This window comes from Delphinapterus leucas, chromosome 16 (assembly GCF_059928025.1).
Source record: "Delphinapterus leucas isolate spDelLeu-1000000601 "Yukka" chromosome 16, BTC_Dleu_Yukka2, whole genome shotgun sequence".
NCBI classification, from domain to species: Eukaryota; Metazoa; Chordata; class Mammalia; order Artiodactyla; family Monodontidae; genus Delphinapterus; species Delphinapterus leucas.
The window spans coordinates 52,871,357-52,899,096 of record NC_143144.1 but is presented as its reverse complement, the minus strand read 5'-3'; the positions used below and the strand labels follow the sequence as shown (position 1 = coordinate 52,899,096).

Genomic DNA, 27,740 nt, shown 5'->3' with positions numbered 1-27,740 from the left:
AAGAGTCCTTCTTTGTTTTGTAGATGAGATCACTGCCAGCTTTCGCAGGTTTGGACCTCTCGTCGTAGACTGGCCTCACAAAGCTGAAAGCAAGTCGTATTTTCCTCCTAAAGGTAATGCGCTTAAAATGTCTGCACTGCCTGCCTATTGGAGAGCTAACATGATAACTCAATAAAAGGCAGCCTTTTAACTCTGAAAACAGCTGTTGACTTTTTCCCCCCAATTAAGAAAACATTTTAATGTTGATCATCTTTTTATATTTTACTGTTTCCACTTGGAGACTATTCTCCCAGGAGCACACTGATTGTTTCATGGCATCTACTTTTATTGACAGTGAGATCCTGTGAGTTTATTGTGAACGAGCCTTGGCTAACTTTTCATTAACTGAGAGAAGAGATCCAGGGTTTTGAGGAATGTCAGCAATGGAAAAGAAAAGATCGTTTTGAGTCAAATTTTATTAGTAGCCCATAGCCCTATGGTTTTATAGATCTTATAAACCCCAAACTTGGGAAAGCTAGTGACTGAAAAATGACATTATATAAAATTACTTTTATCCATGTCTGTATCTTAAGTGACTTAGCCTTTTAACAGGTAGAGGGCACACTAACAAAGACTCTTTACATGACCTTGCTTCCCTTATTTTTAATTTTTTTTTGCGGTACACGGGCCTCTCACTGTTGTGGCCTCTCCCGTTGCGGAGCACAGGCTCCGGACGCGCAGGCTCAGCGGCCATGGCTCACGGGCCCAGCCACTCCGCGGTATGTGGGATCTTCCCGGACCGGGGCACAAACCCTTGTCCCCTGCATCGGCAGGTGGACTCTCAACCACTGCGCCACCAGGGAAGCCCTTTCCCTTATTTTTGATAGGCTTTTTTCTTAGTTTATGCGGGCATGAAAAGATACCACTTTGTTTATAGTTTGTCATTTCTGTGGATTCTAGGGAACTTTTCTGGTGATATTAATTCTACATATGTTCCTAGATTTGTATTGAAGAGTGTTTTGAGTTAAAGAGAAAGTTTTCTTCTTGTGTTATGTTTTGTATGTTTCAAGGATGTCCTTCATCTCTAAGGAATTGGGTTTTGATATGTATTATTGTATAACAGTACTCACCACAAGAAGATGGAGTCAAAATACTTGTCCTTCCTGGGCCTTGTATAGGAATCAAATTATAGCTTAACCTAGGAAAGGCAGGAGCTTCCTTTTATGTCTGGTTTATTAGATTTGTCACCTGTACTTCTCTCCACTCTCTTCATAGCCTATGAAAAATAATATAAGGCTGTTTGTTTGCTTTTAACATTCTTCTGTTAATCTTCTCCAATAATTTTTAAAATTAAGTTTTATGTTAGTCAAAAAAGATAAAGATCATCATGCTGATTATTTCAGTGAAGGCATGTATTCAGTTTGTGGTGCATGTATATCACTAAAGAAACATGTTTAAAACATGTTTTTAAGAATGCTAATGGTGTGTTAAATCAGAATAGTAGTATTTCAGTGAATGAATGAGTTCACCACACTGTGGTGCATAACACACTCTGTTAAATGACATGTATAAAAGATATTTCTAAGAGTACTAGTTGAAAAAAAAATCATTCTGAGAAGGTTATAAAAATGATTCTGGGATAAAAGGTGTCAGGTGATCATTGTAAAAAATAAAAATGAAGATAAGCACATCTATGGTCATGTCCAAAGAAAATTATCCCAAATCCACCTCTGTCAGAGATAATCACTGTATACATTTTATTAAATATCCTTCTTATATCTCTTTATGAATATATACATTTATATGAAATTTAAAATTTTACATAAATGGGATCACACTATATATGCTGTTTAATAACCTGCATTTCCCCCCCAGCAATGTCAACATCTTTCTGTAAGAAACCTATATTATCCTTAATGACCTTGTTTTATTTAATCAGTCCTACTGATGGTCATTTAAGTTGCTTTCAGTTGTTTTTTCTCATGGATGATGCTTCAGTGAATATCCTTGTGCCTTCATTTTTTTTTGCTTTTTTCTAATTACCTCTTAGGGTGAATATCCAGAAGTGAGGTACATATTTATACATACTGCCAAGCTGCCCTTAACAAAGGTCATACACATTTATGTTCCCAGTAATAGTACCTGATTCGTAAAACTTTGTTTTATTGAGGGTCTAGCGATATGGCTCTTTTTTGATCTTTGCCAATCTGATGGTTAAAATAACGTCTTTTTTGGCATTTTTTTCTCTTACTGGCCATTTGAATTTATTATTTTACTTTCTTACATCGACATCTCATTTCCCTCTGGAATTTATAATGGAGTGAGTCACAAAAGAGTATCCAGCTTTATTTTTCCCGGTACCATGCCAGTTGTCCCAGCAGTCATTTATTGACAGTTCCATTTTTTCCTCATTGATTTGAGTCATTAGAATTAAGTATTGGTTGGAAGATCATCTCTTCTGTTTCCCTACACTGAATTTCAAAGACTTAGTTTTAAAAAAAGGTAAAGAATCTCATTAGTAATTTTGTTTACATGTTAGAATGATAGTTTTTTGGATATTTTAGATTAAAGAAAGTATATTAAAATTAACTTCTCCTGTTTCTTTTTAACTTTTTAAATGTAGATACTGGAAATTTTTAAATTACATATGTGACTCATATATTTATTGGACAGCACACCTGCAGAACACGAGTCAGCAAACTATCTTTGGCCTGTGAGCTAAGCATGGTTTTTATATTTTTAAAGGTTGTGGAAACACACACACACACACACACACACACACACACACAGAAGAATAGGTAACAGAGACTATATGTGGCCCTCAAATCCCTTTGCAAAAAGTTTATTGACTCCTGTTCTAAAATAGCCCAGAGAATTGTTCATTTAGCTTCTGAGACATCCAGTGACAAAGGAGGCAGTTTATTTCAGAGGAAGTCTGTGTATTTGCAGACCTAACTAATTATTAAATTTTGTTCTTCTATTGAAGGTGGTCATTGTAAAAAGTAAAAATGAAGATAAACATATATGGTCATGCAGTCTTTACCCAATGGTCAATTGTGTTCAATAAAGTAAAACTGAGTCATTATTGTGACATATATTTCTCGGTACTTAAAGAACTGTCAGTTTCTCTTTAAGTCTTCTCTTTTCCAAGCTACATATTTTCCCATCTCTAGTCATAACTTATGCCTAATGGATTCTGGACCACCATTATTCTTGTTTGCCTTTTCTGTGCATATGTCTTCTCTACAATATCCTACTTAAATTTGTTTCTGAGAGTTGAAGAGAGAACATTTGGGTTGGTATGAGCAGTATAGAGTTTAGCAGCTCTATGAACTCTGTGGTTTTGGTACCACTCCTATGTAACAGCACAATAATAGAGAATTGTAGAACGTTAGAGAAAGTGCCCTTATTTTATAGCTGAGGTTAAGTGTTGAGATGGACTAGGGAGAGCCAGGCCAAGATCCAAGAAGAGAATCTGGATCTCCTGATTCTGGTCCTCAGGCTTGCATCCTCCGAGAGCAGATTGCCTTTCTGGTGATTTTGGGGTCAAGTAGGAGAAATAATTATACTGTTGGCTCCTGTTGTGTTTTGCTCTCAGCTAAAGTCTGAAGGTTGACCTAGTTTGGAAGGACCTAAAGAAATTTGGTGTTATTCCAAGATTGAAGTAACTTTGAGAATCCATGCCCATTGCTTTGAACATTGGGAACATCTAAGTAGTTCACCCCAAACTGTTCTGTGCCTTCTTAATAATACCTCCTCATGCTGTTTCTGTTTTTCCTTAAATTCCTTAGGTTTTAATTCAGGTCAGTGCTTTTTTGGTAATCCCCCTCTTGCCGATTCTAGTTTTCTTAGGTCACCTCAGCTTGGCCATAAGGCACAGTTCCTTTGGCTGTATGCTTTAGGCTTATGTGTAAATAAGAGGAAAATATGAACCATTCACTATTGAGTCCTCCTGTCTTTTTCTCAGAAAGTGTATGCCTAATGAAATAAACAGAACCATTCATGTATCCAGCAGGTATACGTGTACAGATGTGGAGTACGGTTTGTAAAACCATGGCCATTTCAGTGGACTGTGGAGAACTTAATATCCATGTAGAGAAACAGTGACCAAGCACGTCAGCTGTCCCCTTAAGTGTTGTTGGGCCAGCAGAGCGGGAGGTGATGGAGACTGGGGTTCTCTCCAGCACAAAGCCACTAAGGCATTTGATCAACTCTTTGAGGATATGTAGAGCCCTCTGGATCATTTGTCTGTGGGCCACAAACAGGTAATTGCTTGGTGTTCTCCAGAGCACCTCTGAGAACCTGGAGGCAAAAGAAGGCATGGAAATCAGATCGCGTCTTCATGATATGTTCTCAGACCTCCTGAACTTAGAGTCCTGTGGGGGAAATTAAAAGAAGTCAAATAGTCACAATATACCACAATTATAAACTATAATAGTTCTCTAAAGGAAAAAATGGGGAGTGCGGTGACTCTAAAAGGGGGACATCGATTTAGATTGGGTATATGGAGAGAGCTTCTTTGAGAAAATAGCGATTAAGTAGACCTGAAAATTGAGGAGTTAACTAGAAAGCGTAGGGAACCAAGTTCCAAGCAGAGGAGTACCATATGGGAAATAGTGAGTATGAAAAGGGCTTTATTACCTTTGAAGAAATGAAGGAAGTATGGTTGGAATGTTGTAAGGGTGGAGAAAATGACGTGAAAGAAAGTCTTGAAAAAAAAATACGATTATTTTCCCTTCCCTGAATTGCTCTAGTCCCCCAGAGAGAGTAGATACAAAGGCATTTATGTGGTGTTTGTCTTTGGGGTAGAGACAGAATAGAGTTGGGTCAAATAGAAATATCAGTTTAAAATACTTTCAAATTGGGGCTTCCCTGGTGGCACAGTGGTTGAGAGTCTGCCTGCTGATGCAGGGCACACGGGTTCGTGTCCTGGTCCGGAAAGATCCCACATGCCACAGAGCAGCTGGGCCCGTGAGCCATGGCTGCTGAGCCTGTGCGTCCGGGTTCTGTGCTCTGCAACGGGAGAGGCCACAAGAGTGTGAGGCCCGCGTACCGCAAAAAAAACAAACAAACTTTCAAATAGCTATTGATAAAGCTGAAACAAAGTCTTCCTTTGTGTTTTCTGCCTTTGGTTCTTGATGATGAAAAGAAATTCAACTCTAATCAAAATATTGAGGAAGTTTCCTGAGATTGCATTCTCATGCTTTTTACTTCTGGAATAGTAGAGTTGGAGTTGTGAGTCCTGGAGAGAGGGAGGCTCTCCCAAATGTTAGCGCATGAACCAAATCCTGCATTCATACAAAATACTAATCAACATCACTATGTTTATAGTAGGTAGTAAAGAGTACAGGCTCTGGAGTCAGCTGCCTGGGTTGAATTCCTGTTCCACTACTTGCCATTGCTATATCTTTGGGGTGATTATTAATCTTCCTAAATCTCTCTCCCTCTCTCTGTCTCTTTTTTTAAAAAAAATTTTAAATTTATTTTATTTTTGGCCGCCTTGGGTCTTTGTTGCTGCACGCAGGCTTTCTCTAGTTGCGGCGAGTGGGGGCTACACTTATTGCGGTTCGCGGGCTTCTCTTGTTGCAGAGCATGGGCTCTAGGTGCATGGGCTTCGGTAGTTGTGGCACTCGGGCTCAGTAGTTGTGGCTCGCAGGCTCTAGAGCACAGGCTCAGTAGTTGTGGTGCACTGGCTTAGTTGCTCCGCGGCATGCGAGATCTTCCCGGACCAGGGCTCGAACCTGTGTCCCCTGCACTGGCAGGCGGATTCCTAACCACTGTGCCACCAGGGAAGTCCTGTCTCTCTCTCTCTTTTTTTTTTTTTTTTTTTGTGGTACGCGGGCCTCTCACTGTTGTGGCCTCTCCTGTTGTGGAGCGCAGGCTCCAGACGCGGGCTTAGCGGCCATGACTCACAGGCCCAGCCGCTCAGCGGCATGTGGGATCTTCCCGGACCGGGGCATGAACCCGTGTCCCCTGCATCGGCAGGTGGACTCTCAACCACTGCGCTACCAGGGAAGCCCTCTCTCTTTTTTTTTAATCTACAAAGTGGAAACAATAATACCACTTCTGGGTTTATGAGGATTAAATGAGACAGTGCACATAGGATACTTTCTTAGAGCTCAGATATCATTCAAGACTTTTTTTTTCTTTTTTTTTTTTAAGCAAGGGAGAGGTTAGGTTTAGTATTTGGTTTTGGTTTTTTAGCCAGGGTCAGCAAAACCGTTTAGCTGTTTTCTGTAATCAAGCTCATAAGAAGTAATAAGGACCATGAACTCCTAAGATAGTAGCATTGAGGTATTACTAGAATGAAGGGAGAAAGGGACCAGTGGTCTTACTGATAGAGTAAATCATGATGGTGATAGATTTGATGACAGGGTTGTGCTAAAATTCCTTCCACTGAATGGGAGAATCGTGACACTATTGAATGTGAGGGAGTCAGCAGAGGGAAAACCAGTTTGGTGTAGTGTTGAAATGTTTGAAGATCTGTAGAGTTTGGTATGTCCTCACATCTTATCTGAGAGGAAATTCCTAATGGGCAGTTGGAATTGTGGCTAGGGAGTTTCGGAAAAGAGTCTGGAGCTGGAGGTACACATCTCTTGCGAGTCATCTTTATAGCGTGGAGGGAAAAGAAAATGAAAAGCCATTAATAAGTAAGTTTTGTCAGGAACCAGAAAGAAAAAGAGGACATTGCAGTGCAGATGCAGGTGAGTGAAGGACTGGGGGTATGTCTGTGGCTATGGAGGTGCAAGGAAAGAAGCTTCAAGAAAGAATAGTCAGCACCATCAGATATCACAGCGTTATTGAGAAGTCCTTCATGGAATAGAGTTGCATGTGGCCCTCTTGTCAAGTACATGATCATAGTAATTTCTGTTGTTATCCTAATTCTAAGCCTTAATATTTTAATGAAGTAGTAGAAGCAGAACAAAGCAATCTGGCTACAGTGAACAAGTGTTATATTATAAGCAGTGAGAATAATCCTGCCTCCCTAGTGGAGCCAACCATCATCAGTTTTGTTTCCCTCCAGTCTTTATTCATATATATCTTTTTTTGTGGGAGTGTAATAATAGCAGAGATACAGTTTTCCATTCTCCTTCCTCCCAAGTTTCTGCTTAATTTTCATATTTTTTAAGTGGCTGCCTAACCTACTTCTGCACCATAATTTACTTGCTTGTTGGTTATGTAGGCTATTATAAATAATGCTTCTGTTAATATATCCTTTTGTGTGTGGTTTTCCTTTCATAGTATTTTCTTTAGGAAAAATTTGCAGCAGAAGCTTAACCAGAGTTAAAAGAAATGAAAATCTTAATGACTCCGGATTTGATATCACATGGCTTCCCAAAGCAATTTTCTTTATGAAGTTTATGCTGATTTGGACATCTGCAGCACATTTTCCGATTCAGATAAATGGTACATTACAGATGTGGATTTACCTTTTTGCCTATGTGTTTGGAATATAATGGACCCCTGCAGAAGCCAGGAACCACATCGATATGAATCTTGTACATGAAACATTTAAACCTTTTCCTCTTGGGTCTCATCGGTCAAGTCCTGGGTGTTCTTTGACATCATCTTCTGTCCTTCTCTGCCTTACCTTCTCTGGCCACACTGACTCCTTTGCTATTCCTTGAGGTAAACTGAGGCTTCTCAGGGGCTTAGTACTTCCTTTTGTCTAAAACCGTCTTCCCTCAAATTTCTGAATGGACCACTCCTCTCTTCCCTTAGACAGACCTCTGCTCAAATGACACCTTCACAGGGAGACCTTTCTTGACTTCCTCATCTCACATAGCAGCCCCTCTACCCTCTTACTCTCTGTACCTCTTACCCTCATTTTATTTTTCCTCAAAGTACCTATTTTATCACAACCTGAAAAAAATTATATGTGTTTTTCTGCTTTCCAGATTGGAATGTAATTTTTATGAGAACAGGGATTTTTATGTTTTGTTCACTGCTCTATACTCAGTACCTGCATCAACGGCTAGCCCTCAGATGTTTGTTAATGGATGAATTTTATCTTTGCAAATGATGAGCTCATTACTTGTAGAGTCCATCAAATTTTAGAGTTGCCCTAAAGATCATCTCATTCTATTTCAACCTTTATTCATTTATTTTTTTTGCGGTACGCGGGCCTCTCACTGTTGTGGCCTCTCCCGTTGCATGTGCTCCGGACGCGCAGGCCCAGCGGCCATGGCTCATGGGCCCAGCCGCTCCGCGGCGTGTGGGATCTTCCCGGACCGGGGCACGAACCTGTGTCCCCTGCATCGGCAGGCGGACCCTCAACCACTGCGCCACCAGGGAAGCCCCAACCTTTATTTTAACCTAAGACTCAAAGAGGTGATGTGTCTTTTCCTAGGACCACACAGCTCTTATTAGACAGACTTGAACTGGGAAGACTAATAGTTTATACTATTTTACCTGGTGAATTACCAAGAAAATAATTTTTGTTTTGCTAGGGTATATAATTTGTGGGAAAGGAAGATAGGTTTAAACTATATAATCTGATAAATTATGCTGTTATTTACAGGGCTGGATTTTATTTAAAAATTAGGAACTTAAGCTATATGACCCATGGCACACTTTCATAGCTATTTAAAAATGAAAGTGATCCTTGGCTTTTCCCTGAATTCTTCTATTCTGTTGGCCACACTGACATAGCTGGGGTATTTCCAAAGAGCTGGTTTAGGCTGAGGCTATAGGTCTGAGCTGCCCTTTAGCTATAGCTTAACCATGGGATTTTGCCTCTGGGGTGATACCACACCATTTCTGGACATGAGGATCAGAGGGTTCTCTTGTGCTCCTTCAAATTGGGGAAGTAGTTATGAGTGACAAGGAAAGCCCAAAAATAGGAGCTGTGACACAACCAGGTGTCATGGAGACTGTGCTAGGGGGTGGCAGGCTGCAAGGATTTGAACAGTGGGAGCTATTAATTCTTCATTGTAATGTTCCACATTATCATGACTCAGCTCTTCTCTGCATGTGTGCTCCTCTCTGTTTGTGCTTCCAGTGGGCAAATTGTTTTCATATTTCTAGTCGGAGTCCAGAGGGAATCTGATTGGTTCCGTTCATCTTTTAACCCCTTGCTATGACATAGGCCATCCTAATGGTAGTGGCCTTAGAATCCCAGACTGCTTAATAAAAAATAAAAGAAGCAAATGGTTTAGCTCTGCTTCCTTGAGCATGGGACTGGGAATGTGGCAGCTAGGAAGGTAAGTTGGGCAGGGCAAACTTTTATGATGGTAGATGTGCTTAGCATCACCTCCTTCATTGCCGCCTGGGAGAATAGCCCATGTCCAAAGTTGCTGTTACTGGAGCTACAAAAAAAAATGTCTGCCTACCCTGAGCCTTCTACCCCTGCCTGGTTCTGAACCAAGCAGCTGCTCCTGATACTGCCAACAAACAGTCTTACCTCTTGTGGTGGGGCTGGGGCCAGGGAGAGGAGCTGGCATCTCCTGGGCAGTGAGCGCAGCTACACTATACCACTGTTGGCAGAGACCTCTGGGGCAAAGGCGGGGACAGCAGCCAGCTGCAGATGTTGGACAGGCGATTGGCCACATGGCTCTGAAGCTGTGTTAAGTCGATGGTGCTGGCATCCTCAGCCCATATGGAAGCCAGCTTCAGCCCTAGCAATTCAGGTGCACAGCCAGGTGGATCGAACAGTAACAGTCATGCATATTTATGCGAGAGTGACCCATGCCTTGCGCTCTGATGATTCCCTCCCACCTTGAGTAAAGTGTGTACTTCTAAGTGGCTGTTTCTACTGGTGATCACGTATTTCCTGTACACTGGTCAGGCTGACTTGACTGCCAGTCCTTGTGACCAAGGTCATGCAGGCATGGAAGTTTATACAATACCAGCATGGTTTGTGAACCTGGCATAAGCCGGGCCACATGGGATTCAGATTGACTTTGATCTGACCAGCTAAGGAGATGTTGTTTGAAGAACAGGAAAGAGGACTCTACTTGAAATGGGCAAAATAGGTCATTGTGAAGCTACAGTGGGCTGGATTCACAGCATCTCTTTCCTTTTTCCATCAGTTTGTCTAAATCTGGTTTTGGAAAGGAAAGTTTTCAAACTTCACATTTTTTTCCCTTGTAGCGTAACTTGGATGAAAATAAGTCAGTGTTGTTTTAGGCCCAGATTCCAAGTTTTTCCACCTTCTGAGTTATATAAACTGATCGAGTTGGGAACCTAATGGAGTTTTAGAGTGTACTTAACGTTTTGCAGTTTGTAAGCTTTTGAGTAATACTTGGCCTTTTTTTTTTTTTAATGCAGGTCCTGGCTTATAGTACTCATACTCTTTGGTGAATTATGAACCCTATATTTTAATATTTGACTGATTGAAGTTTTTGCTCTCCGGATGGATTTTCTCATAAAAACATGGAAACTGTATTGCAGAGCAGCAAGAGTGGACTTTTTGTTCTGTTTTGTCCTGTTTTGAACAGATGGAGCAGCATTCTCTTGTTGCTTTTAAAAGCTTAGCACACCCTCAGTTTAAACTGTTCTATTAAACATTTCTCTCTTTTGCGTTATATTAAAGAGGAACTGTTAGAGTTAGTGTTTGATTTCAAAGCATTAATAGTTTGAGGGACTGTATAAAACGGAACGGGCAGAAGGAATGTACAGGCCACAGGACAAAGATGAGCAGCCACTTAAATAACATAGACATCTTGTACTGTGTCACAGCAGTACTTGTTATGCTATCCCCAGCCAGAGGTACTGGAAAGGGAGGGATGCTTGTTTAGTTCAGAGAAGCCAAAACCACCCCCATGAGAACTTTCTTTTGAAGAGAGTAAAATCCAGGAACTGAAATGCCAGCTGCAAATTTGGTAGGCTGAGGCAGAGAGAATGTTTTAGAAGAGGGCGTAGCTTGGGGCAGGACTTGCTGACAGGAATTGGATAGGGCTAAGGCTATGAGCAAGAGAGACCAAGAGAGGATGTATCATTTGAAAGAGTTCAGAATGGGAAGCTGACTGAGAGGATCTGGTGAAACATTTTGAAAGCTGAGAGCAAAGACTTGGGTTGTCTTTCAAAATAGAACGGGATAGCCTTCATCCTGAGGAGAAATGGTGACGCCAAGAAAACCCATTGGCAGCAGCATTAAGAACTCATCAGAAGAGCGTTAAAGTGCAAGGAGGAGAAATTAGATTGTCAGAGTTCAGGCAATCTACAAGCAGGGCTGGACTAAAGCTTCATCTTCAGGGAAGCGTCTACTGGGTTAAAATGTAGAATTTGCCAATTGTCTGATGCTGCATGAGGCAGAGCAACAAGCAGTGGGGCAAGAACTAGATATTTGTGGACTCAGACATGGGTGCCAGCAGTTACCAGCTAGATGACCTTAAGCAAGTTATTTAATCCCTGAACCTCAGTTTACTCATCTGAGTTAATACTGCTCATTGTTATTAAAAGGATTATGTGAGACAGTGTACATATGCACCAGCACTTAGGCTTCATAGAGGTTAAATTATATTAGTGTCCTTCCCCCCTGATGAAAATACATTGTTCGGTAAAAATAAAACTGCCCAACTAGTTTGACCAGTTCCTTCCCACACCCCCAGTCTGATCTCAGTTTTCTTGGTCAGGTGCTTGTTAGAACTGACTGTGACTAGAACTGACAGATTTGGCAGACTTCACAAGGACCTCTTTATATAGGGAATGTGTGGTTACGTAAACAGAGCAGACTTTAAGCCCAAATGCCCCAGGTCACTGCCCTGGACTGCAGGACTTTACTAAAAACACAGGAAGTAGACTGCCAGTTTTCAACTCTGGGGTGGTTCTACCCATCAGACTTGTTTTCTTGTCCATTCTCACCTTCCCCCACCCCTGCCTGCCAAGCAACAAGCCCACCAAGAAACAGTCACTAGTGTAATAGAAAACACGAAACAGGCTTGAGCCAAAATGTTTGAGCCTCAGCTCTTTGTAGTAAATACAATCAAAGAAATATGTTTGGTTCTGAATCCAAGGGGAATGTTTAGGCATCCATAGACAGTACCTGCTGAGCCATCTCTACATCTTAATTAGGCTAAATCCTTCCCTTGAAATGTCCTTATCCAATTTTCCACCTAAGATCTGGCTCCTGTGCCACCACCGACAAAGTCTTCCTTGATTTCTCTATCCATGTCTTCTTCACTGAAAGATCTGTCTTCCTTCTATGAAATCCAACTTTTAAAAATACACTTAGAAAATACTTCTAAGGGTCCTGAATGCATTGTTCCTAAATTAGAGTTCTCTTTATACTTATTCTTCCTGACCTTCATGTACTGGTTTATAAATTTCTTGAGGACAAGGACTTGCTCATGTCAGAATTCCCCTGCATTGCTTAGGGTGCATAGTAAGTGTTCAGTCAGTCTTGGAGACCCGAGGTTCTCATCCAAGAGGAGAATGAATAAGGAATCCAGTTCAGAGACTTACTGTGTTCTCCAGGCAGCAGACGGGGTTGATGAGCTGCTTCATCTCTTCCCACCTGGTACCCCCAATCCTGTACTCTTAACTAATGCACACCACTCACTGTTTTCCAAATAAGCCAATCTTTGGCCGTTTGAAGACTTGGCCTGTGCTGTTTCATGAACTTGGATTGCCCTTGCTTCCTAGAAAAACAGTTGTCCTCCAGCCCAGATGTGGCCTTTACTGTATGACTTTCTCTGATGTTTGGGCACCTCTGCTCCATTTGTCTCTCACCAGTGTTTTATAGGCTATAATCCCAACTAGCACTTTTCTTGTTGTTTCTCAGTCACTTATTTACAGACTGAGTTTTTCCAGGGCAGGGTTCTTTCCTGACTTACTCATCTTTGTAGCTTCAGTGCCTAGTATCCTGCCTTGTACCTCCTAAACATATTTGGTTCTATTGAATTGAATCCAAAGGCAAAGACTCCTGAGGCAAACCAGGTAGGTCCTCTGACCTGAAAGCCAAGGTCAGGGAGAATGTTTGGAACAGACTTCCTGTGCCAAAAATGTCTGAACTCATTCAGCTCTGGCTGGAGAGGTGCCCTTCAGGTCTCTCTAGGAAGGTCACAGGAAATCAGGGAGCCTGGATTCTGTGCAAGGAGCAATCTCTCTCTCTGTCCAGACCTTGGATCCTTCCTTCTGGGGCTGACCTCCTGTCATCAGAAACCAGTCCTCCCTTGTCAGTCACCATTTTATGAATGTAGCCATAGCTCAGGGCACAGCTCTACAAGTTGGAATTGTTTTTCCATTGTAGTTGCTACTTAAAACATATAAATCACTAAGAGCATTAGTTGATTTTAAGAACTATTAGGTCTTTCAGAAGACCACACACCTCTTTCAAGAATAAGAGAGTATATTACCCTCTTCTCCAGAGAGACCTGTGGTTTCGATTTTTTTCCACAGATTTTTCTTTTGAAAAATTTCAAAATGTACAGAAAAGTTGTAAGAATAGTACAGTGAATGCCTATACTGCCTTCCTCTGGGTTCACCAGTTGTTAGCATTTTGCCACATTTGCTTTCTGTTTTTTTTTTTTGTCAGTATGTGTATATATACATACATATTTTTTGATGAATTGTTTGAGAGTAAATTGTAGACATTAAGACCCCTCACTCCTAAATGATTCACCATATGTCTTCTGAGAACAAGAAGTATCCAGATTATTCTAGTAATATCCTTTAGAGCTTTTTTTTTTTTTTAAATCCAAGATCCAGTCACAGTCTAGCCATACATTTAGTTGTCATGTCTCTTTAGTCTCCTTTACTTTAGATACTTTCCTAGGCTTTTTGTCTTTTGTATCATTTGAAGAGTTCCTGCCGGATGTTTTATAGACTGTCACTTAATTTGGAATGATAGGTTTGTTTCCTCATAATGAGATTCAGGGGAAACACTCTTAGCAGATGACGTGCTGCACCGAGAAGGACATAATACGACAGGCACATGATGTCAGTTTGCCCTGTTGTTGGTGATGTTCGGAGCGATCATTTGGTTATGGTGCTGTCTGCCAGATTTCTCCACTGTGAAAGTACCTTTTTCTCCCTTTGCAAATACTTATTCATCTTCAAAGTGATACCTTAAGATAGCATGAGTATCTTGTATCCCCTCCCAGATTTACCCAATGGTTTTAGCATCCATTGAAGATACTTGCTTAAGCTGATGATCACTGTGATGGTGATGTTCATTTTATTAAAGTCTAATTTAGTGAGATCTGCTCTTTAACTCCCTCAAGAGCCTTCATTCTAAATATACAACTTAAAAATACATTGAAAACAATAAGCATCTTTACTAAATATGATAATTCGATTGACCTAAATAAACTAAAACTAAACTTCTGATTATTTTGAAATTCATCATTTCAGCTCTTCTTAATATAGTTTTTTTTTTTTTGAGCTGAGATTATTTGGTTTTATAGCTCTTCTTAATATAGTTTTGGTGGGCTTTAGAGCAAATATATCTGCATAGACCTTAAATTGTAGGACTAAAGCACAGGTGACCACTTCATGCCACTAAACCACTGTCAAATGATCACTGTCACAAAAGTGACAATAAATAGGCAAGTATTTATTTGCTAGTGATATTGAAAACTTTATCTCATCATTTTTAGGTAAGACAGTATAAGTTAGTGGATAAAGAATGAGGGCCCTGGAAGCTGACCTAAATTTCAATCCCAAATTTAATCTCTAGGTTTTAATCTGAGGTATCCCTTAACCTCTCAGAGCTTCAGTTTCCTCATCTGTAAAATGGTAATAATAACAACTGTATTTACCTCATAGAATTACTGTGAGGTAAAGTGTTTATTATTGGCAAAGTGCGTCACACATTGTAAGCACTTAGTAACTGGTGTTTGTGGTGATGACTGTTTTTTGTACTAGGGATCAAGTATTAAAAAATTATAACATGAAAAATTATGTATTTAAGAGCTCAGGAAGCTTTGTTTTTGAAAGGTAGCGACGAACATTTTGGAGGTTGTTATACTCAATGTGTTTTGGGTATTAAGAGGAAAAATATCTTTAATTAAATTTAGCCTTCAAAAACTTGGTCAAATAAAATGGAATTATCCCAGTTAAGTCCCCTCTCTCACTCCATACCTCTTTACCCCAGAGAAGTACATTGGTCAGTTCAGGCTTGTCCAAAAATCCCTCACTGTTCTACCCTTCCTTCCCAACCTATTTGGCACCAGTGGGAAAGCAAGCAGCTTCCTGCTCTGCCCATAACCCAGGGTGGTGATGGTGACCATGCCAAGAGTTCCTACTGCTTCCCCAGAGCCCCTGTTTCCACCTACAGACTGGCTCTGAGTTGAGGGCCTCCCATAGCTCACCACACTTCTTAGGTACTTGGGTAAGAAGGTCACCATTTCTGAAACTTGAGTTTTTATAATCCTGTTATCTCTTGGCTGGCTCAGAGGGCAAGGGAAAACAGAGGGAGTTTATAACTTTTGGGCCAAGTTTTTTTTATACCTTTCAAACTAACAGAAGAACCTGCCATCATAGTGACAGTTTGAGGAGCTTGATTTATAGGTATAATAGGCTTTTATTTAAAGAGTGTATGAAAATCAGCAAATAGTACCACATTGGATGATTCTCTCTCCTAATAGAACTTGCTAATGATATATGAAAGCAAATATTGTCACTTTATTGTTTACAGTAATATTTATTTAGCCTGTCATTCAAAAGCTGTTTTCCTTTAGTATCTAGATTACTTCCCTTTATTCACCAAATGCTTGCAAATGCAAAGAAGAAAGTATCTCATTAATCTGAACTCTAATTTTTATAATGAGACCATATGCAAAATAATTTAATTTTACATTATCACAAAAATAACTGAAAATGCAGTAAAAGAAAAATTCACACTTGCACGATATCCTAGTTTTCAAAGCACTTTACATATATCATCTCACAGCCTTCATCTCTGTAGGATAATCTTCATTTTACAGATAAAAGAGCCAAGACTCAGAAACTTTTTTTTAAAAATTTTTATTGGAGTAGAGTTGACTTACAATGTTGTGTTAGTTTCTGCTGTACAGAAAAGTGAATCAGTTATACATATACATATATCCACTCCTTTTTACATTCTTTTCCCATGTAGGCCATTGAGACTCAGAAACTTTAACATTCAAGTCCATGATTCCACCACTTACTGGGTGATAGAACAATCACCATCAAACAAGTCGCTTAATCACTCTTGAAGTTTCTTTAACTGTAAAACAGAATTTAAAATAGTGACTATCTCAGAGTGTGTGTGAAGATGAAACGAGTTAATACACATAAAGCACTTAGAAACAGTGCCTGGTGCATAGTAGATGCTCAATAAATGTTAGCTGTTAGCTATTATTACTACACAGCCAATAAGTGTTAGGACTAGGACCCAAATCCAGGCATTTTGACTCCTAGTCCAGAACTCTTTCTGTAGGACCATGTGGAATTTGCCTTTTAGTAAATCATTGATTTAATGTCCATCTCACATTGACCTTGTTATTCTTTTTTTTTTTTTTTTTTTTTTTTTTGCGGTACGCGGGCCTCTCACTGTTGCGGCCTCTCCCATTGCGGAGCACAGGCTCCGGATACGCAGGCTCAGTGGCCATGGCTCACGGGCCTAGCTGCTCCGCGGCATGTGGGATCTTCCTGGACCGGGGCACGAACCTGTGTCCCTTGCATCGGCAGGCGGACTCTCAACCACTGCGCCACCAGGGAAGCCCAGACCTTGTTATTCTTGAAGGAACCTTTTTCTACTTTGTTTACTTTGGCCTCGAATTTCTGAAGATCAAAAGGGAAATGTGTTTGAAGTTTTCTTCCTTCCTGATTTTTTTTTTAATCCTCTGATTTCTGTTGTTGTCTGGGTTTGGTTGACCTTGAGATATCAGAAGGTGTTTTAGTAGGTGAACGTATCGTGAAGTTGTTTTCATGGGTGTGTTGGGGTCTCTGGTGAATTTTGTTTTGGTTGAAAGGCCTGAGGTAGGAGGCAGGGTTGAAGGAAATGGTTGGACTTGAGTTACACCCCTTATCTGTGGTGCTAAGAGAATGTTGTTGTTACTGAGAGTAGCAGCTTGCTGATCAGGGAGGAGAGATGATTTGTTGTAAAAGAGCCATTCTGAAGAAATTGGCCCATTCCCTGGGAAAGGAAAAGAAGTTGTAGATACTTTCCTTGGTAATAATATTTGTAGCAGGCTTTTACTTGTGACTCCCAGTTGTTTTTACTCTGTCTATTGCCAGTGTTGTCATTTATGGCTGTGAGACAGGCCTGAGTGAAAAATCTGTGTGATTTTGTGGTAGCTACTCAGCTGCTATGGGGAGACACCCTCCCTTTCCTCTGATGCCCAAGTTGAACACAGTGTGGGATTTGGTGTGGAAGATTGTAAGAGGTGGGCAGCAATGTGCAGGAAATTTGCAGCCAGCTCGATGGCCTTGCAGAGGCAAGGAGCTAGAGAGAACCCCAGCTCACTGAGCTGCCCCATCCCCAGGCCTTTTTGATGTGCCTGCGCGTACTGTACACAGACAGGGTCCTCTCCAAGAACAATATATTCAGCATGGCTCTGAGGACCTGTGTGGAAGATTTGCACCAAGATTTAACTTGGTGAGGCAGGAGGTTTGAGAGGACATGCTGAGACCTCCTCTTTGTGATCTTTGCATTTTTTTTAACCCACTGACCTCAGATATTCTCTTTGGCAAGTGTAATTAATGTTCTCACATTAAATGAAAACATTGAACTTTTAATAGATTCGCTGGGGCTTGGTAATCGTTTGATACTATTTCGAAAAGAGAGGGGGTATGAAGAAATGATGTATTATCCTTTCTAGTTTTGCAGATAAGTTTTATTGTTCTTGCCTGGCCGTCTGCTGAATCCTTTGACCCATCTAGCCTGGGAGCAAAGCCCAGAAAACAGCTCTGGGTCCTGCCATGTAGGCAGCCTCCATCTTGTAGCTCCATACCCATTCCTGTGGGCTTGGTGCTTTCCCCTTCGTATTGGCTTCTGCCTGTTGCATTGGCCACTCCTGGTGTGCTGCATAATGATTGATCTTTTTCCTACTCTGTTTGCTTGGATGCTCTGTATAGTAGATGAGGAGTTGGGGAAAAGGATAAAGAGTACCCATTATTCACTGTCCACTGCCACTGTCATCACATGCTGCCCAGGACTCCAGAGAGCTTTGCTTCTAGGCCAGTTGATTAGCATCTTTGTTTGATGTGTGAGAAGCTTCTGAACATGGGGGTTCTTATCCTTCTTCACCACTCACATCTTTCTGGCACACAGTGCGCCAGAGGAGAGTCTTATTGGTGATGATTTCCTTTGAGGTCAGTAGCAGGACTGGGAGTGGAGGTGACAGCTGAGAGACTTAGCAAAGCTGAAGGGATTGTAGAGAGGTTGAACAGCTGAATACTCAGGTTTAGACTAGCTCATCATGGGCCTTTGCTCAGCTGCCATTCATGAATGCCAGTGTAGCAGCAAGTGCCACAGTTGGCCCCTTGAACATCTATTGTCCTCTTTGACGTCTTTGCTGATTCTCTCAAGTCAGATTCCTTGCTTGTCTGGGTTCCCATAGTACTTTTTATTTCCGTTTATCTCCCTCAGCTTTGTAGCAAGAAGTTAATTGTCTAAAAGCCTGTTTCTTCTATCATATAAGTCTCTGGACAGCTGGAACCTAGTCTCGTTCATCTCAGTTTTCCTCATAATCCATAGATTGTGTCTCGTTTGTAACAGTTGCTCAGTAAATCTTACTGAATTGAACTGAACAAAGCTGGCTGTGTCCATGGACATCCTGCAGCTCGTGTCCACATTCACAGATCACGTATTCAGCCGTGAGACAGGAGAATATCCTTGAAGAAACAGAGCATCACCATCAGATATAACATATAAAGACACATTAGCCTATTGTTGAGCTTTTTTTTTGACAACTTTTGTTGAGATATAATTCACAGTTCACCCATTTAAAGTGTACGGTTCAGTGGTTTCCAGTATGTTCACAGTTGTGCAATCACCACCACAATCAATTTTAGAAGATTTTCATCATCCCCAAAAGAAACACTGTACCTATTCCCTCCACTCCCCCAGCCCTAGGCAACCACTAATCTATTTTTTGTCTCTCTAGATTTGCCTATTCTGGACATTCCATATAATATGCGGTATTTTGTGCCTGGCTCCTTTCAGTTAGCATAATGTTTTCAGGGTACATCCATGTTGCAGCATGTGTCAAGCCTAGAGCTTGGTGGAAGTTGGAGGGCAGGTGATGCTTGTTTCCTGAGCCGTTGTGGCTCAGGCCATTGGTGAGTCTGCCTGCTCTCATTAAAGATGACCAAACCTATTTAATAGAAATTCCATAGATGTGTTCTGAACTTGCCCCCCTGAGTAATTATGGAAATTAATCAAAGTAAAGTCTATGAGCACCTAATACAGTGCCTGTAATACCCAATACAAGGTAAAGTCTATGAGTACCTAACACATGAGGGTCTCAATGACTCTTACTTCCCTGTGTCCCACTTCAAGTTCTTAGATTTTAGTAAGAATTTGCCAAAGTGAAACAATAGGTAAATTTTTAATTGGTACTTTGAGTTTAATTTACTGATTCCTCCCCCTACCCTTTTGTTTTTGTTCTCCCCAAGGCTATGCCTTTCTGCTGTTCCAGGAGGAGAGCTCAGTACAAGCTTTGATAGATGCCTGCCTAGAAGAAGATGGGAAACTGTACCTGTGCGTGTCAAGCCCCACCATCAAGGATAAACCGGTGAGTAATATGCAGCCAGCTGTTGCTTTTCCAGAGCACGTATGCAATTGGAATAGCTGATCGCCTTTTCCTTGTCATGGGAATGCTGAAACTAGGATCCTCTTACCCGGGGTGACCTTGCTATGCAATAGAGCTGGACTGCTGTTGATGGGAAGCTAATAACAAATTACTCAGTATTTTGCTTTATACCTTTGGGACCACATGTAAACAAATGTGCCCTTGTCTTTCACTTTACGGCTCTTTTATGCTAATTCCTATTCAGAAACTCTGAATTGAAGTAAATAATGCTCTTAGTGGTTTTGGCAGCTGGTTTCTGTCATTATTTCAGATCAAGGGCAGGAGTAATTTATTTATTTTTTTAAAAAAAGATCATAATCATCAACGTTTATATGCCTTTGAATGCAAGGCATTGTGCTGGGTGGTACCCATAGCTGGCTAAATAGCGCCTTCTGGGCCAGGAGCTTATAATCTAAAATGGGATAGCTTCAAATAGGGCAGTGGAGGGAAAGGACAGAGAACATGGACCCAAAATCATAGATAATGTACACTTCTACAGAATTTGTGGTTAAGTTTGTGGTTTCTGAGCCAAAGAGTGTAAGTCACTAGGTAACAGAGGAAGACCGCTTCCTTTCTCCTGGCAGAGGGGCTGTCAGTGGAGAAGGGGCAAGACTGTTTAGAGCAGAAGAAAAAACTTGGTTAACATGGCAGAAGTAAGGATCCTTAGGAGGTTGGGAGGGGGGTGAGTTTGTGTGTCAACACTTGGTGCTAGGAGTGGGAAATAGAGTAAAAAATAGTGGTGTGGACTAAGGGACCGAGGCAGGTATCTGTCATGGGGCCTACAGCATCCCCTTACACCAGAGGTGCTGGGCTTGGTTGACAGCAAGTTTTATTCTCAGAAATGTGTATGGGGAAAGAGTTGTGGTCAGATGTAAAGTTCCCAGTTTGAGTCTTGACTAGCATTTAAATATCTACTTGACTCTGAATAAGTCACATAATCCTTGCTGCAACTTGGCTTCCTCACCTATAAAATGAGAAGAAAAATGGTTCCTCTCTGGGATGTTGAGAGGCTCAGATAAGAACAAAATGAATGTGAAAGCGTTTGGTGAGGTCGGGTACTTGCATAAGTGGTGCTATTAGTTCTACATAGTGCTAGAGGATTCAGGAGAGCAGGGTTAGAGCTTATCTACCTAGTAACATCTTTTGAAAAGAATGGTGACGTCTAGAACAGGGTTTACAATTGGTTGCAAAAAAATGATGCTGGGACTTGGCCACCCATAAGTGGGAGATTACAGTATGTAAAGCAGAAGAGGGAGTTACTAAAGAATGGGGATCCTGAGTCGTGGCACAATAATTGATGCAGAGGAAGAGGCAAGGATTTTAGCAAGTTTGAAAGTATCACTATAATTTTTCAATATCTGGGGCTATTGCCCAATTTTTGTAACAACAGTTAACAGCATTGGATAGGGTAGCTATACAGGTAGCTGTATAGGAAAACAGTAGAAAATAGCAGGCTGGGAAAAAGAGTAAGGAGCCTTTGTTAACCTTCGTCTTAATTTAAACAATGTAGAGAGGCTGTGTGTTAAGAGGGAGACATGGGGACTGACTAGAATGGGAGTGTGCAGTGTTTCCTCTGAAAAAATAATAAGAAAGCTGCAATAACTTCTAAATCTCTTTGGAGCAATATGAAATTAGACAGACTGAACCCAGTTTGGCAGGGTCAGATGTCAGAGGAAAATGGTCAACCTCCAGAGAGTCTCTGCCACTGACACATCAGTGGGAGTGGGAGTGAGCTCAGAAGGGTTAAGGTGGGGTTGGTCATGCACTGTAGGAGAGGATTTGAAATATGTTCGTATCTGTAAAACGACAGAGGGGTAGAGGTACATACTGAGATAGTTACACCCAGAGTCGATTAAGAAGCTGTTGAATTGAGGGGAGGAGTCTGGAGGTGAGCAGATGGGGCTTGTGTACCTTGGAAGGGCCATGTCACTGGCTATGTGGGAGGAGGTGGGTCATATGTTCCGTCAGGGCAAGCTCACACCAGGGCTGGACGTCTTGTGAGAGGGGATGAGCAGTGGTGGTTGCAGGCGGAGGTGGTATGGAGGCAACACCATTACTGTTGAGTGTTTTCACTCCAAACATGTGTATTACCCTTGGCTTGAAGGACTTTTGAAGTTAATTAGTGTAATTATCTGTTTCCGAAATGTTTACAGGGAAACTAACTTTCATTGTTTGTGTTTCTACGAATTTCTGCCTTATTTCAGTTTCCATTTTCTGAGCTCAAGTGAAGCAGTTTTATTGGAGCTTGGTGAATTCTGAATGGTGGCTGCTGATCACGTATTTCTTTGACCCAGGCATACTCAGAATTTCCAGCATAAACAATTGAAATAAAACTTAGGATGGGAAACATAGAAGTCCCCAAATACCTGTAATTCTAATGAACTGGATCCCATTTTGGGTTCTGGCTCTTTTGGCTCCATTTTTGAAACCTCTTTCTTGGCTTCAGCTCCACATCTTCCACTCCCAGCCTCATTTGGTCACACTTCCCTACCAGGTTTCGGTACATTCCACCTCATTTTGGATGCTCCCACAGACAGTGAGAGCTGGGTTGAACATTTGGGAGTAAATGAGGACCTGGGCAATAGGTCAAGGTAAAGTCAGCCTCTAGAGCTCATTCACCAAACCTTCTGAGCTGTGGCTCTTTCTGGCTTTTTCTACTTAGCTTGCCTACCTTTCAGGATCTTAGTGCCCTTGTTCTGTTGTTTAGTTCTCTCCAGTCCTCCCAGAATTCCTCCTTGGAAATATACACCGTGTTCTAAAGTGACCTCACAGATTTTCTGTCCTTTGCCCTCTCCCTTTCCCCTAAATCAACCCCCCACTCCCTTTGTGTGGATTAGGTTAATCACATGGTTTTCCTAATACAGTGCCTGTAGAAAGGTTCCCTCTCACTTATCCTTTCTAAGATCATGTTTGTTTTTTAACTCAAATGAATCCATACTTAGTGGATTTCAGGTAGTTATATTTTTGGTCAATGATTACCTTTCATTAGATGATTCCACTATTCTATATATAGGTCTGATCCTGAAAGATGGCAAAAGAAACTGTATTTATGGCCTGATTAATTGACCCCTCAGTCTTTTTTTTAATTTAATTTTTATTGGTGTATAGTTGATTTACAATGTTGTATTGGTTTCAGATGTACAACAAAATGAACCAGTTATACATATACATATATCCACTCTTTTTTAGATTCTTTTCCCATATAGGCCATTACAGGGTATTGAGTAGAGGACCCCTCAGTCTTAAAGAATGAAAGACAAATCGGCAAGAGTAGGAGTAATTGCAAAGCCTCTAGATCGGTGATTTTTTTCCCCCTTCCTCCAGCAAGAGGAGTTCCATAGCTCAGATGTCCCAGGCATCCCAGAGGATAGCTGTGTTCTTGTCCATGCTTCCAGTAAAGCAGGCAGCCATTGTGACAGTGGTCCCTCTTGTTAAGGGAACTCTACTTTTCGAATGTAGAAATAGGCTGAACCTGAAGGTTCAAGACAGCAGACTGATAGATGAGGAAACCTAAGAGGGTCTAACAGATTGAGGGGCTGAAAAGAGTAACCTTGAAAAGGAGGTGAGGAAGAAGATGTTATGGTTCTTAACTTCTAGAACACTTTGGCCAGAGATGTGGGATTGCAAACACCTTGAAAGGAGTATCAGAAAAGTTTCCTAATTCTTCCTCCTTACAATTTATAGCACAATCACAATTTATAAATATTCTAAAACATGACAGATTGACTTTGCTATATATATATTTAAACTGTCTTACCAAACTGAAGTGTCTTATGTAAGGTGAATTCTTTAGGTTATTGCTCAGGTCATCCACTTAAAACTAGAAAGACAAAAATGTTTTTTAAAAAATGGTGGAAAAAAAAGGAAGCTGGAAATAGAGGCTGGTTTAATTATTTAATTTTTAAATCTGTCTAATCTGTCTGTCATTCCAGTGTCTCCTACCCCCATTTATAAATCAGAGGAATCTCTAGCATTTTTCATCACTTTTTTTAGTTACAAAAATAGGCCGATCGTTTTGCCTAGGATTTAAGCTGTCTCCAGCCCACATACAGCTTTTAAAAATGCTGTGCCTTCCTTTCTTCCTTCAAACCACATTTGAGTGCCTACTATGGGCAAGGCTTTAGCATTGGTTACTATGAATCAACTTATTTTGAATCAGACATAAAATCCTGTGTTCAAAAACTTAATAATATAATGAGTAGATAAAACAAGTGTATAAATAGACAAATCTGTAGAGCCTGGTGCATAAGAGGTTCTCAGATATTTGTCAAATTAAGAAAAATAATGAATACAGCGAGGTAAGATGTAGATTAAGCACTTTGGACAGTTTATACATGCCAGGAGTGATAAAAGAAAGCTTCTTGGATGAAGTGTCTTTTAAACGAGGTCTTGAAGGATGAAGAGAGTTTGGAGATTGGCCACGAGAAGTATCGAGGTGTGGGGGAATAGACATTTTGGAGAAAGGCAACAGTGTGAACACAGAAATGAGAAATTGTGTGGTGTGAATGCAGAACACTTAGGATGGAACACAAATATATGAAAGGGAGTAGAGGGAAATTAAATTGGGAAAAACAGGTAGGGGCTTGTAGGGCAGTCTTGATTGATGGCCTCAGTCCTTGGGTTTGTGGTATATTTACTCAAACTCTTTCATTCCCCACCTACTACCTCCTAAGACAATAACTATAATTTTATCTTGGCTCAGTCAGATCTGGTTTTGTGTCATATCCCACCTTGGAAATCTTTAGCACTTCTAATCTTATTGATTTATTTATTTGTTCCTTGGTCTAAATTCATGCTTTGGGCACCTCCCATCATAAGAATTTCTCCAAAGAAAGAATTCCTCCTTTAAAATGAGAGAAGTACCTCCTATTCATAATAAGTCTTATTTTTTTTTCTCCATGCATCTCTGATTTTGCAAATGGGTCCAGAGTTTCTTAGTGCTTGAGTCTTTGGAAGCTGTTATTCCTTTCTAGGGAGGTCTAAAAGATGCTGCAGTTTCAGTGTACAAAATGGTAACCAGGGGGCAAAATAGCCAATACCATCCCCTAATGGATCATAGTCCGTGTATTCCAAAGTGTGTTCTGAAGAATGCTTGTCTCATCAAACACTGGTCTCTTGAGAGGATCATTGACAGAACGTTTGCTCTTAATAATAATAGGTGTCCCTTATTGAGCACGCACTTTGTACATTTTATATCCACTTTCTCCTTTAATTAAAGATTCCATAGCCAAGAACATTTGGGAAACATTGATATATTAAAGTTCTGAGGAGTTTTGCAATAAATAAATGTGTGTAATATTGTTTAATCCAGCATATTATATACCTCTTTGGGGATTATACTTGTGAAGATTCTGGTAGAATTAGTATTTCATGAAGCTCACTCAAAGAATAGGCTTCTTCCCAGGAAAAATTTAGGTAACGTGAACTTTTATGTGTACATTCCTCTCAAGAGTTTGAGTGATCGGCATGCCAGTGACAACATCCTTGCCCTAGCGCCATGGAACTGAAAATACACATTTATGTAGACATTGGACAAAATTGTCTGACTGCAGAGCAAGAGTGCCTGAGGCTATGAACCTAGAAGTTAAAATAGCCAGTTTCATTGCCAAATCATATTTGAGCTTTTCTAACTGCTAGTTTTGTTTAGTAGCTTTGAGAAGAGTCTATGGGTCATTTCTTAATGTGTTGAAAATGGGCCAAATGAGATTGGAAAGAAGAGAGAGGTTAATCATTCACAAATAAAAATGCATTTTGACTTTTCCAGGAGACTCTTGGGAAGCAGAGCTGGTGGCCAGTAGCCTGGAGGACAGGGAGCCTTGCAGGCACACAGCATCATTGCAGTGGAAAGAGTGTCTATAGACTTGGGGTCAGATAAACCTGGGTTTCAGTCCTGAGTTGCTATCACACTTCTGAGTCTGAGTTTCCTTGTTTTTAAAGTAGAGATAATTCTTACAGCATAACAGTTATGGTGAGTTTAAATGTGACAGTGTATGTAAAATGCCTAGCACAGTGGTGCAGTGTAGGTGCTCGAAACTGCTAGTTTCTTCTTTCTTTCAAAAGGGAATCATCTATCTCGCTTATACTTTCTAAGTGATGCGGGAATATCAGAAGTGATGACGAGCACTAGATGATTCTGATCACCGCGTGCGTCACCTAGTGGCATCAGAAATTTGCACTGATTAGGCCCAAGCCCTGGCGTACCCACTGGTGACCAGACAGTGTATTTCCATGCCTCTAGAAGGTAGCTTTCAGTGGATTGAGGAGAATGATTGGGGAGCTATAGAGGGGCAGCTGCTGGACAAGTTCTTACAGCAACACTGTCTGCCCCTCGGGAAAACCTTCGTTAATTCACCAGCACGCTGAGGAGCACAGAGCACTCACTAAGGGTTGGGTGCTGTGCTGGGCAATTGGGACCCACACAGAGATATGGTCTCAGGCTTAGAGGCCCCCAGAGTCCAATGGAGGGAAATAGCCAAGTGAATAGTAAGTGGAGTAAGGAGTCACAGGTGCTATGATGGACGCATTATAGACGGTAGTTGATGTGGGGTGGCTCAAAAGCAAAGTGGTCAGGTGTTCCTGAGGGCGTCTGGAAAGCCTTTAGAGGGAAGATGTTTCTTTGAATCTTACGGTTGTAAGAACGGGTATTAATCATAGCATCTAATTGATAATGGCTTTATTATATCAAGCATAGAGCAAGGATGTACATCACCATTTTCGGGGCACAGTTTATGCATGCTCTGTTTTTGTACTGGGTGCCCTTATGAAACAGTATACAGAGTGTTATTTGCGTTGTTCAACAGTAACTGAAGTTCCCAGTGGGGCTGTAAGCCTGTGGTTTCTGTACATCAGGCTGTGTAGCCTGGTGCGGATGGCAGCAGTTTCCTTTTTGTACCTGCACTGTTTCTTGATGCTGGTGGTGGGTGTGGAGCATCCTGGGAGAGTGTAAGAGAATTTCCCAGGGTTACTTTCGGCTTTCTGTCTAAGAAGAATCCAGGCTATTTTGCTGAGGTTCTTTGGGGCCTGTGATCTACTGGTATCTGAGGAATAGTCTTAGTGTGACAGTGAGAGCTTTTTGCTTTGAGTCCCAGTGGAGTTCTGCCTGGAGGCCCCAGAGCTGCCCAGGGTACAGAAGTCTCATCAAGGCCAGTGCCTCTGAGCAGCTGTTAAGTTTCTTTCTGGCCACTTACCGCAGAAGGTACAGGGAGGGCATCTTCTTATCCTCTCTATTGGGTGGAGGACAGCATTTGAGAATCACAGGTAGCATCTAAACTCCACAAAGGCGGCTGAGCCGTTTGTTCGGGAGCTATGTGGTGAAAATTAGGTTGACATGAGATACCAAATGTGAATATACTTTGAAGAGTCCAAACCACAGTTATTGCTGTTACGGCTGTTAGTTTTGGTGGTTATAATAATAAAGCAGCCCCTTACACATGGAAGAGATAAAGATGCCTCACAAACCACAAACTAGTTTATTTGTGATATTGTGGGGCACTCCAGTCATTCTGTGAGGTCTGTGATTCTTAAAATAGAATTGCTGACAGCTGGGGTGGGTCTGAGTTCATTACCACTGCAGCTGAGCTGTTGCAGCTGTATCAGCGGACCTAGGTTTAGCTGACTCATCCTGGTTGTCAGAAGAGCTGGGATGCTGCTGCTTACTGGGGAGAGCAGTCCTGATGGTTCTGCACTATTGTTTTTCTGATTCATGTACATTGAAAGGATTGTAGGATTAGGGAGAGAAAAATGGAGGCTTTTTCCTGAAGAGCTTGAGTAGGAGTTTGAAGAGTGTTGAAAAGAGGAAAAAGGAAATGGGGTGGGGTTGGGGCGATGCTGAGCTATGAGCTTTATGGATACTTTGTGGGAAAGAGATCAGATGGCAGGGAAGGGGGATTTGGTCAGGTGATTTCCTGAACTAGCCACCAGATTGCACTGTTGACTCTGAACAGTTTGGTTGCTTTTTGGAGCTGCTTTGAGCCCAACAAATGAAAAGGAAGGCACTGTGCAGTAGACCCTTCACGTGGTAGATGTTTGTAACCTAAGGAGAGCACCAGACCACATATA

The 27,740-nt window shown here is 41.2% G+C and overlaps 1 protein-coding gene across 9 annotated transcripts in view; it reads left to right on the top strand.

Moving 5' to 3' along the window:
* CPEB3 (cytoplasmic polyadenylation element binding protein 3) overlaps positions 1 to 27,740 on the top strand; it is a 202,824-nt gene that overhangs the window by 112,209 nt on the left and 62,875 nt on the right. For 7 of the 9 annotated variants that reach the window (XR_016388119.1, XM_089897930.1, XM_089897927.1 and 4 more), the window contains 2 exons: positions 24 to 113; positions 19,507 to 19,625. Coding sequence is in view for 8 of the 9 variants with exons in the window: in XM_089897930.1 (XP_089754056.1) it covers positions 24 to 113; positions 19,507 to 19,625 (209 nt within the window). In the remaining variant the exon portion in view is untranslated. The remainder of the gene's footprint in view (positions 1 to 23; positions 114 to 19,506; positions 19,626 to 27,740) is intronic. The other 2 variants (XM_089897929.1, XM_089897926.1) reach the window with 1 other exon arrangement.